Genomic DNA, 18470 nt, shown 5'->3' with positions numbered 1-18470 from the left:
AAGAGAGAATGTGCGTGTGAACAAACTTAACCAACAGAGGTTGACATTGACCTGATATGCAAATTCCAGTCATGCTGTTGAAATGTGGCATGTTATACTACTGCTTGGTAAAAGTCCTCTAGCAAAGCCCACTTACCCCTTCTCTGACATCCTGGGACTCCTTTAATCTCAGGCTGACCCCTTATGGATTAGGAAACAGATCATTTGTATACAGATGAGTAGAAAGTCTCCAGGACTGCAGCGGAAATGAGGCTGAACTAAAGCTATCTATCATTGTTACCTCTAGCAACTTCCCTAAGAATCAATTTACTCATTCATTCACTCATTGATTTATTGTACAAAGAACAGCCAGTTGAAGAGATTTTTGTGCCACAGACCATCCTGATAACACCTAATAGGGCTGGCCAGGAGCATCTTTGTTGGCCTGCTGTTTGAGCTAGCCTAATCTAGGAACACTGTATGGATTGTCAGAAATGTTTCTGGGAACTGGGAGGACAATGTCACACAGAAATGCACCTAAAGAAGCTGGAAATGTGACCAAATAACAATATTCTTATATATAATATATGTGCTATTATATATACTGTGTATATATTATATATAGAGAGAGAGTATATAATCTCTGTGTGTGTGTGTGTGTGTGTGTGTGTGTGTGTGTGTGTGTGTACAGAGAGAGAGTAGTCTCCATGAAAATGACTCAGCAGGGAAAGGTGCCTGTCTGTAGCCTGCACCCTGAGTTTGATCAGTGAAAGGCCATGACTATCTACCAGGAGTGGTCCTTTAAACACCTAAAACACATGCTTATTGTCACACACACACACACATACAAATGTGAATTTTTTTAAGTCATTGGACTTAAATGTACACACTTGTTTGGCTATACAATTCAAAACAGTTTCACCACAGATTATATGAAAATCCTTTCTATTATATAAAAATAACTGCCACGGATGTATAAAAGAGAAAGATGTGAGTGATGTTTTACTGTGTTCTATGTTTTGAAAATAATTGTATCTCAATGGCAGCGGCTCCACATATTCTTTGTTTATGTCAAATTTGAAGGGTTGAAGGGTTTCTGGAAAGACTCTGGCCATCAGCACCATGCCATGGCTGAAAACATCATCTCTAGTGTCAATCTAATAACCACTTCGACGATTCGAGGCTTCTGTTGGGTGTTTTTGAAGTTAATGGCCTTGTATTAAGAGCATCTGAGTTACTCATTAGAACTGATTCACACTTTGCTTTCACATGTAGTTTGAGCCAAAAGTAATGATCACAAATGCTTTCCAGCTTCGTATGGTAATTAGAGGGAAATTGCTTAATCTTCCTCCTCCTTTAATAATTTCTTAGAAAAAGCAAACAGAGAGATGTTTGATTTTTAAATTGTTACGGCAGACCCCGAGTAACTTACTTTAAAATACGGTAAAATATCCATTACGCTAAAGCCTTCACAGTAAATCCCAGGCATTTACCCGTGCTGAGTGCCATAAGCAAACCGGCGGAATTCAGAATCGAGTCTTATGAGAAGCCGGCATGCAGAATCTGACCTTCAAAACTGCTAGAGAGTCACAGATGTCACCACTCTTCTCTCAGCTCACAAAATGTTTCTTTCCTGGGTTAAGATTTAATCATTTTATGATCCGCCTAGTTTTATCTTATCCTTATCCCAAAAAGAAAAGACAAACACCACTAAAAACGGATGGTGATGAAGTTGTTAGGTGGCGATGCCCACCCAGGCACAAAGGAAAGGACAGTCCACCAAGTGACAGCCCTTAAGGCCTTTCAGCTTCCTCTATTGTCCTGGAATGCTGTAAGCAGCATAAAAATAATAAACATGGGTTGAATGCAGAGCCTGTCATTTATTGTCATCACTCCGCTAAAGAGGGAGGAAGCATGACCCTGGTTGGTTTGATTACACAAGGGTGGTTCCATCGTGGTCCAGTCCTTTCATCTTCAGTGAGCTCTGTATAGAGAACTGTCCCTTCCCCATCGCAGAGTAGAAATTTAATACCAGCTTTACTTCGCAACTTCACCAGTCTACACAGTTTTCCTGAAGGACAGACCAACGTGTTTGCTGAGCTCGGCCCAAAACGATGTACTCCGTAGAGAGTCTTCAAATATAAGCCCAAATGATACCTTCTCTTTAAAGTTCAGTATGTTTGTTTACTGTCAAAGTTTCTGCATAATTGAACCAGATTCTAAACTGAGCACAATCAGGAATTGCCAGGAGTTGCAGGAAATTTTTTTAATCAAAAAGTGGCTAGTGGCATCTTTTAAAAGAGCCAATTTAGCTATTTCAAGCACACATTCCAAGATGCAGAGGAGTCCCAGGGCTTTCCACTTGCAATGAGTGTGCAAGGTGCACCTTCTTTAAAAGGAGGCTAAAGAAGAACGTGAAGATTTTCAGAGTAGGGGCTTTGATCAGTGTGCAGATTAGGTAAAGGACAGAAGTTACACTAATGTATTAATTAGAAAGGGAAAAAATAACTTCTAGAGTCAATTTCCTAATCACAAAAGCAACACAGGACTCGGGTTATGGCGCAGTTCGGAAAGTGCTTGCTCTGTAAAAATGAGGATCTGGGTTCTAAGCTCAGAACCCATTTAAAGCCAGGGGCGATGACATGAGCCTGTAACCCCAACACTAGGGAGGCAAAGACAGGCAGGCGAGCCCTGTAGCTTGCTGGCCGGCCACACCAGCGTAACTTGACCTACCAAGTTCCAGGCCAGTAAGAGGCCCTGCCTCAACAAAAACAAACAAAAAAGAAGTGGATGATACCTGAGGAACTCCTGAGATTATACTCTGGCCTACACACACACACACACACACACACACACACACACACACACACACACACATAAATGAAAAGTAACAGGGTTCTTTATCCTTGAAAGTATAATACAATTACTCATTTCCTGGGGTAATTGAATTATTGAACCTCGATGAACATGCTTGACATTTGACAGCATCCTTATAAACTCTGTGACATATAAATACAAGCTTGGTAATGGTAGATGAGATGATGATGATGGCAGATGAAGAACAGACAGGAAGAGATAGGCCTGGAGACTACTGGAGTGGCCCAGTAAGAACTGAGAAGGGTTCACAGAGAGCTGCTGGAAGAAATGAATCTCAAAGGGCCAATAAGAAATTGAAAATATCACAAGTTGAAATGCACTTAGTCCGTGTCACCTTCCAAACACTATAACTTACCAACACATACATCACAGAGTGGTCCACCCTTGTGAGCACATTGGACCAGGAACTGCAGCTTGCTGCTACTGCCCTGCATCCTAGGAGTATAGTATGCCGTGGCACTAGCCCAGGAAATAACAAAATCCAGATTTGAAACACAGTTTCTATAGAGCACATATTGCTTTCACACCATCACAAATGTGGGAAATCATAGGTCAAACCATCTGGGAGCTGCCTATGTGGGCTTTGAATCCCATTTTTCGCTTGGTGCGTCACACTGATGTACTGATTTAACTTGTTTCTGTGGTTTCTATAAAAGCTTTTTGGATGGCATACTGTGTCGGATGCAGGCAGGGGCTTCCAATACTTCCATGTTGCTCTGTGATCAGGCTTTCACTCTTTATTCAGTATATTTTTAAGTATTTTATTATGTCAATTCTATTTTATTTTTAAAATATGAATAAAAATACTTAAATTAGAGCATTGCCCTGCACATGTGAGGTCCTGGGCTCAATCACCATATCACAAAAAGCAAGAAATAGAGAAAGTTTATATCTGTGGGGGCCCACAGAGGCTCCCTAGTAAGACCTTACTCAAGGTCAGAGAATCTGAACTTGCTTTACCCAGCAGGGCTGCATAATGGGATGATTTGGCCACAGGTGTGGTTACCAGGTGTTTTAAAGGGTCTACAATTGGCTATATGTTGTGCTTTGATCTTGAATGGGGGCGGTCTTTTGCCTCAACCCTTGGCATTGTATAAAAAGCCCTTTGGAATAAACCTCGAGGCCACTGGGTATTGACCCAGGGCCTTCCCGAAGCTACCCTGTGTCTCTGTCTTTTTTTATTATCTGTTTCTATCTTTCTATCTGTCATTTCCTCATTCCTCTCTCCTCCCCCAAAGAACTCTTGGACAGGTCAGAGCTGGACTCTGGCAGACCCTAACACATATCTAAGGAAAATTTTATTTACAACAAAGGAAAACATACATCAACCACAAGTTTATAATATTTTCTAGTTTGCTTGCTTTTGTTTTGTTTTGTTTTGTTTTTGAGACAAGGTCTTTCTATGTAGCCTAGGATAGCCTAGATGCCATGATCCTCCTTCCTCAGCCTCCTAGGATTACAGATATGTACCACCACACCTGACTTTACTATTTTATTATTATATCTTATTTTAAAGTACAACAAGTACCAAAGATTCACATATTATATAATCCTCCCAATATAAAAGCACTTTTTGTATTATAAATAACAGTACAAATTATTATAAAAAATATATGTAAGATATCCATTATCAATATAGACAAAAAGTTATGGAGTTGGAGAGATGGTTCAGTGGCTAAGAGCACTTGTTGCTCTTGCAGTGAACCAGGATTTGATTCCCAGAACCCACATGGTGGTTCCCAGCCATCTATAACTCCAGCTCCAGGGAATCCAATGCCCCCCTTTTGACCTCTGAGGGCACCAGGTATACACATGGTGCACATAGATACATGCAGGCAAAGCATTCACACCCATAAAATAAAATAAACAAATCTAAAAAATAAATATGTAGATAAAAATGATGAAACAAATTGACTCCGTTTTGTGTTTTCTTATGCCCTTTAGGCACTAGGATTTTTGTCTTCTTATGGAATAGGAATGGAATATGATCAAGCCAAGGTAAAGTTAACTCTATTTTTTCTGGAACAAAATTTACTTATTTAAAAGGAACATTGAATAGAATTTATTCTTAGAGAGGCTCATTCTACTGTTGTATTAAAAGTACCTACTCAACAGAGAAATTTAGCAATCTGCCACAAATTTCTTGAAGTCTCATACATCAGGTTCTTTACTGAAGGTAGATACTATCTATTTCATAGGATTTTAAGATGATAAAATGAAATGCCATATGTCATGCCTTTATCACAGACTCTATACCCTGGTAACCCCCAATAAATGGAAACTATATTAACAGAACAGATTGAAACTTGGGGTATATTGGAATGGTTTTTTGGTTCATTACTGGGTAGGAATGAAGAAACAGTATTTGACTTGAGTTCCAAATTTAGGAAACCAATATAATTGTATTTCTTGTACCTTAGGCACTGATATATTATACCTTTGGAAGTGCTGGAGGAAGCATGATGTCCCAGATGATTCTGGTTTGTAAATATTCTTAGACCAAAGTAGATATATTGTAACTATAGCATTATACAAATAATAACACATATATATGCTTGTGTTTTAGGGGTACAGATATTTGTCAGGAATCAATGTTCTACAAAATTGTGAAGTTGCCCTAAATCATTACAAGAAAGTGGCAGATTATAGTGAGTAAATCTCATAAGGTTTTTTTGGAGGGAGGGCAGTTTTTGGTTGGTTGGTTGGGTTGTTGTTGTTGTTGTTGTTGTTGTTGTTGTTGTTGTTGTTGTTTGAGACAAGGTCTCATTATATATATCCTTGGCTGGCCTGGAATTCCCTATGTAGAACTAGGCTGGACTCTAACTCACAGAGGTCCACCTGCCTCTCTCTCCCAAGAGCTGTGCACCACTATGCCTTGCTAGAATATTTGCTTCTTAAACATAAACACTAAGTGAACTCCCCTAATTCTAACCTACATAATGTTGGACAGTTTGTTAAAAAGTTCCTAGTGGAGTTATGGTAGTATGGGCCTGCATCTTAATGTTTCTATTGCTGTGAAGAGACACCATGAGCACCTCAACTCTTATATAGGAAGACATTTAATTGGAGCTGGCTTACAGTTTTAGAGGTTTCATCCATTATCATCATGGTGAGCAGCGTGGCAGCATGCAGGCAAGCATGGTGCTGAGAGTTTTATATCTTTTTGTTTGTTTATTGTTTTGTTTTTGTTTTTTCAAGACAGGGTTTCTCTGTGTAGTTTTGGTGCCTGTCCTGGATCTCACTCTGTAGACCAGGCTGGCCTGGAACTCACAGAGATCCGCCTGGCTCTGCCTCCCAAGTGCTGAGATTAAAGGCGTGCACCACCACCACCACCACCACCACCACCACCACCACCACCACCACCCGGCTGAGTTTTATATCTTGATCCACAGGCAGCAGAAGGAGTCTCTGTGTCCACATTGGGTGTAGCTTGAGCACAGGAGACCTCAAAGCCTGCCCCCACAGTGAGACATTTCCTCCAGCAAGGCCACACCTACTCCAACAAGGGGCCGTTTTCTTTTAAACCGTCACAACCTATAAACTCTGTATCTGGGATGCAGAAACACAGAATGGTCACTTCAAGTTTGAGGCTAGCCAGAGCTATATAAAAAGACCCTGTCTTAAAAAAATAAAGAAGTGAAAAAGAAATTCTAATGAAACAAATAGAAGACACACACACACACACACACACACACACACACACACACGGGAGGGATCACTCCACAGTTCAGTCATTGTTCTACCACACAATTTTTGACTACAAAAATAGAGCATGGGGTAGTTTGCGTTCCTTCCTAGAGGCTCTTCAGAGTTATATGTCACGTTCCATCTTGCAACATCACTCAGAGAGATTACATACAGTTCTAAATAAAAGTCTTCCTAGAGGTGGGTTGAGTCCATTAGATTAACTTCTGTATCTACAATAACATCTAAACATGTATCTCAGACATCTGGGGAAAGGGGGGCTTGAAAAAAATACTGTTGGATTTCATAGGCTATTTATGACAAGATCATTTTTCATATGCTTAATGATAATGGAATCGCTATGTATGTATTTCAACTGTACATTTTGTTAGGAATATTCAAGCAAATGTATTTTTGTATTTATTCTCAGACTATCTATAGGGAATAAATGAGTAGCCCTTATTCTTCTATTGCAATGGCCATCCCGGAAAAAGTTAGCACAGGGGGATCAATGGGTGTCCCTTTAAAACCTTGCCCATATCCTCACACAAGTCTATGCTGATAATATTTATATGAGTTTCAAAGGCAAGTACAGACTTTTTCCCACTGTTTTTCATATCCAAATAAACAAAACCCAGCAAGTCCCGATTTCCTATGGCTCTTCCCTGTCAGCAGTCCAGATTCCTGCACAATTTAAGCAGAATGAGTCTAACCGTGTTTCTCCAAGTCAACTGTTACTTCTTGCCGGCCGAGTGTTCTATTTTCTGATTTGTTTCTATTCACAGTTGCTGACAAATTGGAAAAAAGTGAAGGAATTCCAGTGGAGAAAGTGAGACTAACCGAAAGACCTGAAAATCTGAGCTCCAACAGTGAGATTTTGGATTGGGACATATACCAGTACTATAAGTACTTGGCAGAAAGAGGAGATGTTCAGATACAAGTAATGCACACAGAAAAGACCACATTCTCAGAACATGCCAGTTACCAGAGAGCTGGCCAGGGGGATCAACAATGCCCTACTTTGAATGTGAAGTGGGGGATACCCTCTCCTCTCTGCTTCCTTCTGTTTTGTCCCCTTGCTACCTGTGGTTTTTTGGGGTTTATTCAAGAAATAGCTGCCACGGTGATAGCAAGATGGTGGTGGTGGTGGTGGTGGTGATGGTGGTGGTTTTTCATTTCTTCCTGGAAATTTCACTTTTTAAAAACCTAGGTTTTAGTGATGGAAAATAGTATCTCCAATGTTGGCATTAATGTAGATGGCCTCCTGAGGATCCAGAGTGGGAACAGGACAGCATCTATGTGATCTTAGTGAGTCATAGACTAAGGCCCCTTTACCCATGAATCTGGACATTACCATACACCAGCCAGTGGCTTTTTGCCACTAAGGAAGCCATATGCCTAGTAGCAACTGATCATGTGATCAAAGAACATAGACTGGAATGTTCCCCACCTCTTCCAAAGCATGCCAATAACATCAAACTGAAGCAATGCACTATAGTAAAATCAACAAATAAATACTATTTTTATTTAAATTAATATTGCTTTATTATCAAAAATCATCATTTCCAGGTATCCCTTGGACAATTACATCTAATTGGGAGGAAAGGCCTAGATCAGGATTACTATGTAAGTTGATCTTAAACTTCAGTCCTATAGGGGATAATGGTAGAGGTGAGGTAAACTGAGGGCCCAGTGAAAAATGGAAGAGGGGGTAGTAGGCAGGATGTGGGAAGCCCACAGCTGTGCCTTTGGTCATATTCTGAGGGAAAGCAGAGTTCACCCCACGATTGCATTTTCCTAACTTGTCTTCAGGCACAAAGCAACTTCTGAGGAGCACCTAGGGCAGAGGATGTCCCATGCCTGTGCAGACCCTCAACATTTCCTACTCCCTACATTCTGTCAGGCTGGTGTTGAGCATGGAGAACGCCCCCATTCACTGGCCTTGAACTTTTGTCTTTCCCAAAGGCCAGTTGCAGAAAGTCCTCATGGGAAATTTCTGCTAAGTTGCCTGAGGGCCTAATTCATCAGGTTAGGCTAGGTCAGGAATCAGGCTGCTTTTAACTGTAACTTAAGCATCTCTGCAATTCATCACTGTGCTTGATCTTACCTTATTGTGGTGAGTTAGAGGCCTAATTAGCCCTCCAAATACATATTGGAGGAAAAAGGATAAACAAGCCTAACCCACATAGGTGAGATGCCACATCGCAGGCTAAGTTCTGTCCTCGATTCTGATGTGGTTTCAAGGTGCCAATCACCGCAGACCTGGAGAAACAAATGATGTTGCACTTACTATCATTTTCTAGGAGCCACGTGCTCATTTTCTCACAGGAAGGAAAACTCTGTCTCAACATAAACCTAACAGCCTAAGGGACAGAAATCACCCCTTTATCAGGCAGCTACATTAAAAAGGGGTCTGTTAGTCTCACTTCACTTGATACTGTTATTTTATATATGTCTTTGGTGCTGTTGTTTTCTCTTTTATATGAGAGATGGTAAACATCAGATAAATGTCAAAGTTAATTCCATAAAGTAGCAATTTACATAAGCATCTGCATATTGGGGGAGCTGAAATGGAGGTTTCCAGGGCTTTTAAAACCTGATTGTGAGCACTGTGTTAGCTCCTTAGACGGGAGTTCTGTGTTCATAAGATTGCTCCAGTGTCTGATTTTAGCCTATAATAGATGTTAGTCATTGGGTACATAACTGGGAACATTTCCTCATTTGTTCTAAACAGGAACTTTGATTGACTTAAGGATGACAAGAGCCTTTTTATATAATACCCTACACACACTCACACACACACACACACACACACACACACACACACGCACACGCACACGCACACGCACACGCACACGCACGCGCGTACTGTCAGTCAGCCACACACAACATGAACATTTGAAGGGAACTGGAGCCACCTCAGCTCAGCAGTACAAGCCCTCCTGAGTGGCACTGAAGGATCGCAAGGCTATAGTGGCAGCGGCCAAGAGCCAGGCATCCTGAGGACCTGTCTCAGGCAGCAGCACTGCTGTGGAGATTTTTTTGAGTGCTTTGTAAGTGAAAAGCCTGCTCTGTAGAGATAAAGCAAATTGTTTCAAGTCTCAGAGCTGGAAAGTAAGTGCATTTAAGAAGCAGAATTTGAAGAATGGTGTACTGGCTCAGCAGCTAAGAGAACAGAGGACCCAGGTTCAGTTCCCAGCACCCACATGGTGGCTCACAACCGTCTATAATAACTCCAGTTCCAAAGGATCTGACACTCTCTTCTGGCCTCCTTCTGGGCCTGGTACACAGACACTCATGTAGGCAAAATCCTCATACATAAAAATCAATCATCAAAAATAAATCGCAAAATTGAATGAAGGCCTTCGGCACTGAAAACCTGTGTTATTTCTAGTAAATATCGTTTATTCTTGCACCCCTCTCACAATATAGCCTCTAAAATCTGCTTTCCCATTTTTAGAGCAAGAATGCAGAGAGAAGCATGATCACTCAGGTCCTTCCATCTCTGACTTTCTAATCATTGGCTTGGGCCTCGTTTTTCTCATCTAGAGATCTCAAGACCATGAGTTTAACTCCAGAACCTTTCCTTATAATCAAGCACTCTTTAGGACAGGTTCAGGCTGATCCTTTCTACTCCTCAGTCTAATGAAATTGAATATATGTGGACATTCCTCCAGAAATCTCACCTTAAGCCTGTTTGGCTTATGCTCAGTTAGCTAGCCACAGGGAAGAGGGGAAGGTGAAAGAATAAGAAGATTCTGAGGGGCTACTATGGCAGCTTCTCACATATTTGGCTTCTTATCCTTTGAGTCTCACCTCCTTGGAAAGAATTTTCTTGACAACTCCAGTGTTCCACCACTTATACTCCCACACCGTTTATTTTCCACATAGCACATGTACCTCCCTTTATTCTATTGGTCTTCATTGCTGTCTGTGTCCACAGTGGAATTTATGGCCTTGTTCCTCTTGCTCACTAGTTTGTCTTCTACTAGGAATAGTGCACTCGGTAAATATATATCGAATGAGTGGATGCTAGTAACCTACACATTGACGGTGCCTCTCGGCATGAAAACCACCACTTCAGCCCGTCTGATGTTTCAGTTCACTGAAGAAATTATTGCCACAAGGCTCATTTGAAATGTGATGCTCCAGTTTGCTGATCAGCAAATTAAATACCAAAATGCCCTGGAACTATCCTCCCTTTCCCCATCACTGCTCACTATTTGATTAAATTAATTTCTCTCAGAATTTGTTATCATAGGGAATAATTTGGCACCTCTCTGACCAAATTTATAATTATTAAAAATTGTGTATGTGCAATTCTTGATTACATTATCTTGAATTTTTCTATACACATATTTTAATTTCATTTGCATTCTTAAAAATATAAAAGCTCAGAATGAATTGGATTAGGAATGCTGGGTGCTTGGGTGCATATTATTAAAGTGGATGCAGCATAATTAAATTAAAACTGGCAGAGGAATATTATCAATCCTGAGAGCCATCTGCATTATCCTCTCTGCCACCCAATATAGAGAAAGACTAGTGTCCCTTTCCAGGATGATCTACAGAGCCTTGGATAAGGGAAGTCTTCATGAATGTTTTCAGAATAATGCATTTCCTTCTCATTTCATTCTAAAGAAAATGATACAAACTGATTAAATTAGGGATTTTCTTAGAGCCAATAAAAAGCCAAATTTACAAGAGGGGGGAGTTTAAATAATGAAACTTTACCTAACACAATGCCTGAGACATGCTATTTTTCATAGTAACATTCCATTAGCTGTAATACAAACCATTATTCTACTGAGAAAGAAAGTAGCTGTCAATATAACTTTAGACTATAATCTGCCACTGCAGTAAGATCTATCCTGATCAAAATGTACATTGTAGAATGAGCAATTGATAAGTGCTCAATAATTTTCTTCAAAGCAAGATCTCATGTACTCCAGGCTGGCCTCAAACTCACTACGTAGCTGAGGATAACTCTGAACTTCTGATCCTCCTACTTCCACCTCCTGAGTGATGGGATTACAGGCACGTATACCATGCCCAGTTTAAGTGGTGCTGGGCATTGAATCCAAGGACTTGTGTATACTAAGCAGGCAGTCTACCAGCTGAGCTACATCAGTGGCTCTGCTCAGTGAATATTTAAAAGATACATGGATGGCTGGGTGGATAATTATTCTGTTTTGTTTGTTTTTGGCATGATCTCATATAGCCAAGGCTGGCCTCAAAATCATTATGTAACTGAGAATGACCTTGATCTTCTGGTTACCCTGCCTCCATCTCCCAAGTGCAGGTATTACTTGGGACATGCATCACCTCATCCAGTTTATGCAGTACTAGAGATCAAACCAGGGTTTTATGCAAGCTAGGCAAGCACAAGCACTCTACAACCTGAACTACATCTCCAAACCATCAAAATGCTTGAGAGCAACTTGGTTTTACATAAAATTGCCTTCATGGGGTATCTTTTTGTATATCCACCAAAGTGACTTGCATGGCAGTTTCATGTGATGTTAAATACATTTTTACAGCTAGGTGTGGTGGTGCACACCTTTAATCCCAACACTACAAGGCAGAGGCAGGTGGATCTCTGAGTCTACAGAGTGAGTTTCGGGACAGCTAGGGCTACACAGAGAAACCCTTTCTCTTTAAAAAAAAAAAAAAAAAAAAAAAGAATAGAAGCAATCACACAATAGAAGCAATCATATCAGAACCAGTAAATTTAAATAGAACTGAAGTTCCAAGTAGGCAAAGACAGCGAAGTAAAAAAAAAACCACAATACTGGAGTAGAGTAAGCTACAACACTGGAATGAAGTTAGCCATGACGGTGGAGTGAAGAGAGTCACGACAGTGGAGTAGAGGAAGCCCTGACGGTGGAGTGAAGAGAGTTGCAGCAGTGGAGTAGAGGAAGCCCTGACGGTGGAGTAGAATAAGCCATATCACTAAGTGCTGTATGAGAAGCTGCCAACTCTCACAAACTTTATGGGGTCACATTGTTCACAAGGGTTGGGAACTCTTGGACTTGCTTCTGAGTAGATTATTTCCTTTTAAAAGTTCAAATTATCTTTTTTTCCCAGAATGAAACTTTTTTTTCCCAGAACTTTCTACTGCAAACTAATTGAGAGCCAAATTACTAAAGTGGACTTTGAAATGATTTTAGGACCATGATACTTAGGCCAAGATGTCTCATAAAGATTAAAGTCCAGGTCCCTTGTTTTAAAGATTCATACATACTCATTCACTGATTTTAAAAATATTTTATGCATGCTTAATATATGAAGACACGGTGCTAAGTACAGAGGATCCAACATTGAAGGAGACAAACAGATAAATTGGTAGGTGAATGACATTATAGGGACAGAACAGGGTACTGGGAGAACACAGAGGAGGAGAATCTAAATGAGGAAATCAAACCTAGATAATGTGACTTGCACAGACGACACCCTTATTTGGGTGTATGCTTAGCTTTGGCCCACCGAGTCTCTGACAATACCAACCCGAATGTACCCAGTCTCACCAGGTCTCAGAACCCAAGCAGGGCCAGGCCCGGTTAGTATTTGGATAGGAAGAGCATCCATACAAAAAGCCCTTTTTCAAAACCAGTGTGGTTTTTTAATTTGGCAAATCATACATAGTTTTAATTTTCTCCTATCTAACACTTAGATTAGTCCAGAGATTTCTAGTTTCAAGGTTTCCCAATGATTGTAAATCTCTAATGATGTTTATTTTCTAAAATTAAATCCTTAGTTTTGTAGTCAAAGCCTGCGTTCTCTTTTACAAGCCCTAGATTTGGGGTATTCTATTCCGGCCACACTGAAACAATGATGACTTCTTAGGCAGCTTAGACATTCCCAAAGGAATGAAGACTCTCTTTCTCTTGACACTCCTCTGGTTTCTGACTGCCTCAATATAGTGAGGCTTCTATCACTTTGGCCTTCCCCTTTATCCCATGAAGAGTTCCAAGGACATAGAAAATGTATTTGGTCCTCTTATGGAATATATACACTGTGCATGACTTTAGATGTCATTAAATAGGACCATATATTAACAGTACCTTCCTTATAATGACAGTATGAGAATTTAGAAAGAAAAGCCATAAAAACACTTGTTAGGAAACAGTACAACCTATATTCTTCTCCCGTTCTCTACCCATCTAATTATTTGGGGGCATTCCTTTTATCTCACCTACTCAGTGCTATGAACATATGTTCATTTGTTTTTGTTTGTTTTTTTTCTCAGCACCATTGTCAGGTAGCAAATTAGGAACCATGTTTTATTTTAAAATAATTTTATTTATTCTTTGATATTTTCACACATGTATTCAATATATCTTCAACATATCTACTTCACTCCCCACTTATTCTTCCAGACCCCTCCCCCAATACATCCCTCTCTCACCTCACATTCTCTTCATATATACATATATAAATATAGTTATAAATTCTTCTAGGCATAAATAACACTAAGTCCAGTTAGTGCTACCTACATTCACATGGTTGTGGAGCCATCCACTGGGGTATTAGCAACTTACCAGTGGCCAAACCCTCAAAGAAACATGACTCTATCCTCCCCAACACTTTAAACTATCAATAGCTCCTAAACTAAGAACAGGGCCACTAAGGCCCTGCACCATCCCATGCTGTAATGTTGACTGGCTTGATCTTATACAGTTCTTGTGCAGGTAACCACAGCTGCTGTGAATTCATAAGTGAAACAGCCATGTCATGTCCAGAAGACAGCATTTCACAGCTCTCCTCTCCATTCTTAAGGCTCACACATTCTTTCCATCTCCTCTGCCATGGTGTACCTTGAGCCAGTGTGGGTATGGGATGGGGGATAGGGAATGATGGAGATGTTCCATTTAGGGCTGAGCACTTAATAATGACTTACTCACATGTCTTTGGTAACCATGAGTCTCTGTACTAACTGTTACTCACTGCAAAAAGAAGCTTCTCTGGCCAAGGTTAACAGTAACACTAATCTATGGGTATAGAAACATAACTATTTAGAAAATAGTTTGATAATATGGGCATTTAGCAAAATGAAGGAAGTAATAGGTTCTCTCTTAGGGCCTATGACCTCTCTAGCTGTGGGCCTTTGGTCAAGTTAACAGTATCAGCCATGAATTTTCTCCTGTAGAGCTGGCCTTAAATCCAATCAGAAAGGTGTTGGTTACCCCCAACAGTCATGCCACTATTTCACCAATGGGAAAATCTTACTTGGCAGGTCAATATTACAATATTCAGGGTCAACAATAGATCATCATTGATGTCTTTTTTCACCTGGTGGAACTTCTAGCAATATGAAATCTAAGGGACCATGATTTTGTTCATTTATGAATGACCTATAATACCTAATACATCAATAGGCATGTAGCAAATGCCAGTCAAATTTTCTAAAGGACAAATGAAGACTAAAAGAGATGATGCATTGAAGTCCAGCAAAGGTGCATCTGTACTTACGTCCCCAGAGAAGACTGACTTAGCAATATAAAAATAGCTCTCAAATAATATGGCAACATTTTTAGAGCCAATTTTCATATAAAAGATTTGTCCATATTTCTTCCCTAAATATTTTCTTCTCTTTGGGAGGGAGCAGATAATTGCATATTAATCTAGTCAAGACTTTGTAAAGAATAGACTCATTGAGTTCAAACAGATGAATTGTGTGTAAATGTGACAACAAAGTTTTTTTTTTTGGTCTCTTTCTTGTGGTTGGTCACTTTTGTTTCTCAGGAATTTTCTAGAAAGTCAAGATGAGGCCGAGAGAATGCAGCAGTAAGAGATAAGATTATTCTAGAATGTTTAATCTTATTACTTAGAGAAATCAGAGGTTTTGCTGATCTCCTTCATTTTGATTCAGAAAAAATTGTCTTGAAGCTGACCTCTACACAAAGACATGGTCTCAGCAAGCAGCTAGGTGTGTCTGGCCTTATTCTGCCTTATAAACATTAGGATTCTGCCAACTGTAGTACAAAATGTCTCAAAATAGGTACATAAAAGCCTACTTTTCCAAATACTGGACTATTTAAATCTGTAGCTGAGATTCATCTTTTGCTATGAAGCCACATGCCTATCCAGCTTTTCCAAATGTGAGAAGAAAAAAGTTTTATATTCTAAAATATATATATATATAACATATGTATATAAAATATATTTGCCCTGTTTTGAGAACACACACACACACACACACACACACACACACACACACACACACATTCTCCCACTCTTCAGGTTTATAGTTGAAATAACACTTGGAAGAGTGCCTTAAACAAAGTGATTATTTCATATATACTTTTGAATGCACATTGAATGAATAAAATCTGGTTCAAAGAGCCAGTTTGTAGAATGTATTTGTGACTGGCAATAATACTGTTCCTTTTCTCTCCAGAAGGCACTATACTACTTTTTAAAGGCAGCAAAGGCTGGGAGCGCAAATGCCATGGCATTTATAGGAAAGGTACATTCTAGTTCATCAGTACTTGATATTTCTTTAAAAGCTAAGAAACACGGGGACTGGGAGATGTCTTGATTCATAAAGTGGCCTGCTGTCAAGCATGAAGACCTGGGCTTCAATCTCCACCATCCCCCGCCCCAAAAAAGCCTATCATGGTTATGCAGGTCTGTAACCTCAGTTCTGAATCGGTAGAGGCAGGCAGATCTTTGGAGCTCATTGGCCAGCTAGTCTAGCTGAATCAGTGAGTCTCGGGCTTAGTGAGAGACCCTGCCTAAAAATGTAAGGTAGAAGGGCCAGTAAGATCACTCAGCAGGTAAGACATCTGCTGGGAAATTCTGGTGATCTGAATTCAATCATCAGAAACCACATGAAAGTGGAATAAAAGAATCAACTCAACAAAACTGTCGTGCTGTGGCATGCATGCTAGCAATATGGCCACCCCAACACACATACATACACACATGCACACGCAAAATGTAGACCTGACTGGCCTGAAGCTTGCTACATAGACCAGGTGCTGGCCTCAGACTCACAGAGATCCATCTCCCTAAACCCCTTGAGTGCTGAGATTAAAGCCATATACCACTACTCCTGACCAAAAAATAATAATTAATTAGTTAGTTAATTAATTAATTATATAAGGTAGAGATTCATCAAGGAAGACATTCAATGTGATTTCTGGGCCTACACATGCATATCACTCACACACACACACACACACACACACACACACACACCCCTAAGAAATGGACTTGAGATGCAGTTTAGTGGCAAAGTGTTTTCCTAGTATGTACAAGGACCAATCAATCACTAGCACTGCAAATAAATAAATGAATGAAGCACACACACACACACACACACACACACGCACACGCACACGCACACGCACACTCACACGCATGCACGTGTACATGTATTCTAAGAATTAACTAGTACAGCTAGTTGAATGCAGGGTAAGGTGTGACCACACTTGAAGACCCCTTTTATACAAGCAGTTAAAGAGGTACTCCACTGCAGCCTGTGGGTAGTACTCTTGAGATGACAGGAAGAAGCCTATTAGAAACTCAGCCTTTATCTGAGGCATTCACAGAACCTTGCAATACACCTGGCCTGAACTTCTCTGCAAAGGGTAGCTATGAGGCCCAACAGGTAACAGGCTAGATGTCATCAGAGACTGGTACAGGCCCTGGCCCAGTCAAGTAAGTGTCTCTTTCCTCCACCCCTGGAATGAGAAACAGTTTTACACCAACCAAAGTCAAAATCAGCCCTTACACCTCCTGGGATGGGCTATTCTTTCCCATAAAGACTCTGCTTTCTCCACTCCCCAGGCTGCTTTGGCTCCCTGTAGCTGATTTGCATTAGTTACCATGGGAATGAGTACCCTGCTTCTAGAAATGTTACAAACTGTAATTTAGATGCAAGAAATATGAGAAAACATAAATAGGGTCCGTTTGTCCTGGGGCAACATCACTCTAGTGTGTGTGTAGTAGGTGACATTAGTTTCTTCTGCTCTCTTAACTGACATAAAATTAAGATAATGGGTACTACTTTAAAATGTATAATTCAGTGATATTTACTATACTCACAATGCTCTGGCGATCATTATTGCTATTTAGTTTTTAAATATTTGCATCACTTTTAAATGATTTTCCTATTGATATCCTCTTTTTTATCCATAGATGTACTTAGAGGGGAATACTGCTGCACCACAAAATAATGCCACTGCCTTCAAATACTTCTCCATGGCCGCCAGCAAGGTACACCCTCAGCCCACTGCCTTAAACACATAAGAGAACTGGCTTCTATCTCAAGCAGACTGATGCCCAAGGATTGACTTCAAAATCCTAAGGCCCTGTGATAAGTGTATAAAGTGAGCAGGGGCCATGCTAAGCTTCTCTGTATCGTTTCAATTTTAGTATATGTGCTGCCAAAACGAGCACGTGGTGTATGAAGTGAGGACATGACCACTCCAAGGTCTGGTTGAGGGGAAAGTTTTTACGGTAGCTATGAGGGAGAGTACAGCCAGAGGCATCTGGAAGAGTCCAGAGCAGACTGAGAGGAGGGGAGGGGGGAGAGCGAGGAGAACCAAGAAAGAGAGCAAAGACGGGAAGACAGAAGGAGATCAAGAGAGCAAGCATGTGGCCAAAATGGCAGGGTTATATGGGAATGAGAAGCTGTAGGGAGGGAAGCCCATGAGCTGGAGAAGTTTAGGGTAGGGGGCGGGTGAGAAGAGCTGGGAGGAGTCAGGGTGCCAGCATGGACTCTGTAACAGGTATTTGCAATAAACTGAGAGAGCCTAATACACTCACTTTGGTATGCTATTAGGCACCACAGGTAGCCATTGGTCCAGAGTTTCTTTTGTACCCGACAATAAGCCTAAGAAAGGACTTGCATGTCCTAGAGGAGTAGATCATCAGCAATAAAGTACTGAGCTGGAGCATGGCGGGATATGGCCTGTCTTCTG

General features: G+C 40.5%; 1 protein-coding gene and 1 non-coding gene across 8 annotated transcripts in view; one reads left to right on the top strand and one right to left on the bottom strand.

Annotated features, from left to right (window-relative positions):
- The window catches only part of Sel1l2 (SEL1L2 adaptor subunit of SYVN1 ubiquitin ligase), a 141323-nt gene that overhangs the window by 99219 nt on the left and 23634 nt on the right, over nt 1-18470 (top strand). For 6 of the 7 annotated variants that reach the window (XM_059261523.1, XM_059261524.1, XM_059261525.1 and 3 more), the window contains 7 exons: nt 4801-4854; nt 5277-5336; nt 5423-5504; nt 7326-7480; nt 8110-8166; nt 15941-16009; nt 17686-17763. In XM_059261523.1, the coding sequence (XP_059117506.1) occupies nt 4801-4854; nt 5277-5336; nt 5423-5504; nt 7326-7480; nt 8110-8166; nt 15941-16009; nt 17686-17763 (555 nt within the window). The remainder of the gene's footprint in view (nt 1-4800; nt 4855-5276; nt 5337-5422; nt 5505-7325; nt 7481-8109; nt 8167-15940; nt 16010-17685; nt 17764-18470) is intronic. The other variant, XM_059261526.1, reaches the window with a different exon arrangement.
- LOC131910122 (U6 spliceosomal RNA) lies at nt 17842-17946 on the bottom strand. The gene has a single exon (XR_009378988.1). It is a non-coding gene; the product is annotated as a U6 spliceosomal RNA (small nuclear RNA).

The sequence above is a fragment of the Peromyscus eremicus genome, chromosome 4, assembly GCF_949786415.1.
Source record: "Peromyscus eremicus chromosome 4, PerEre_H2_v1, whole genome shotgun sequence".
NCBI classification, from domain to species: Eukaryota; Metazoa; Chordata; class Mammalia; order Rodentia; family Cricetidae; genus Peromyscus; species Peromyscus eremicus.
The sequence above is the reverse complement of the archived record's forward strand: the minus strand, read 5'-3'. Positions and strand labels throughout refer to the sequence as shown.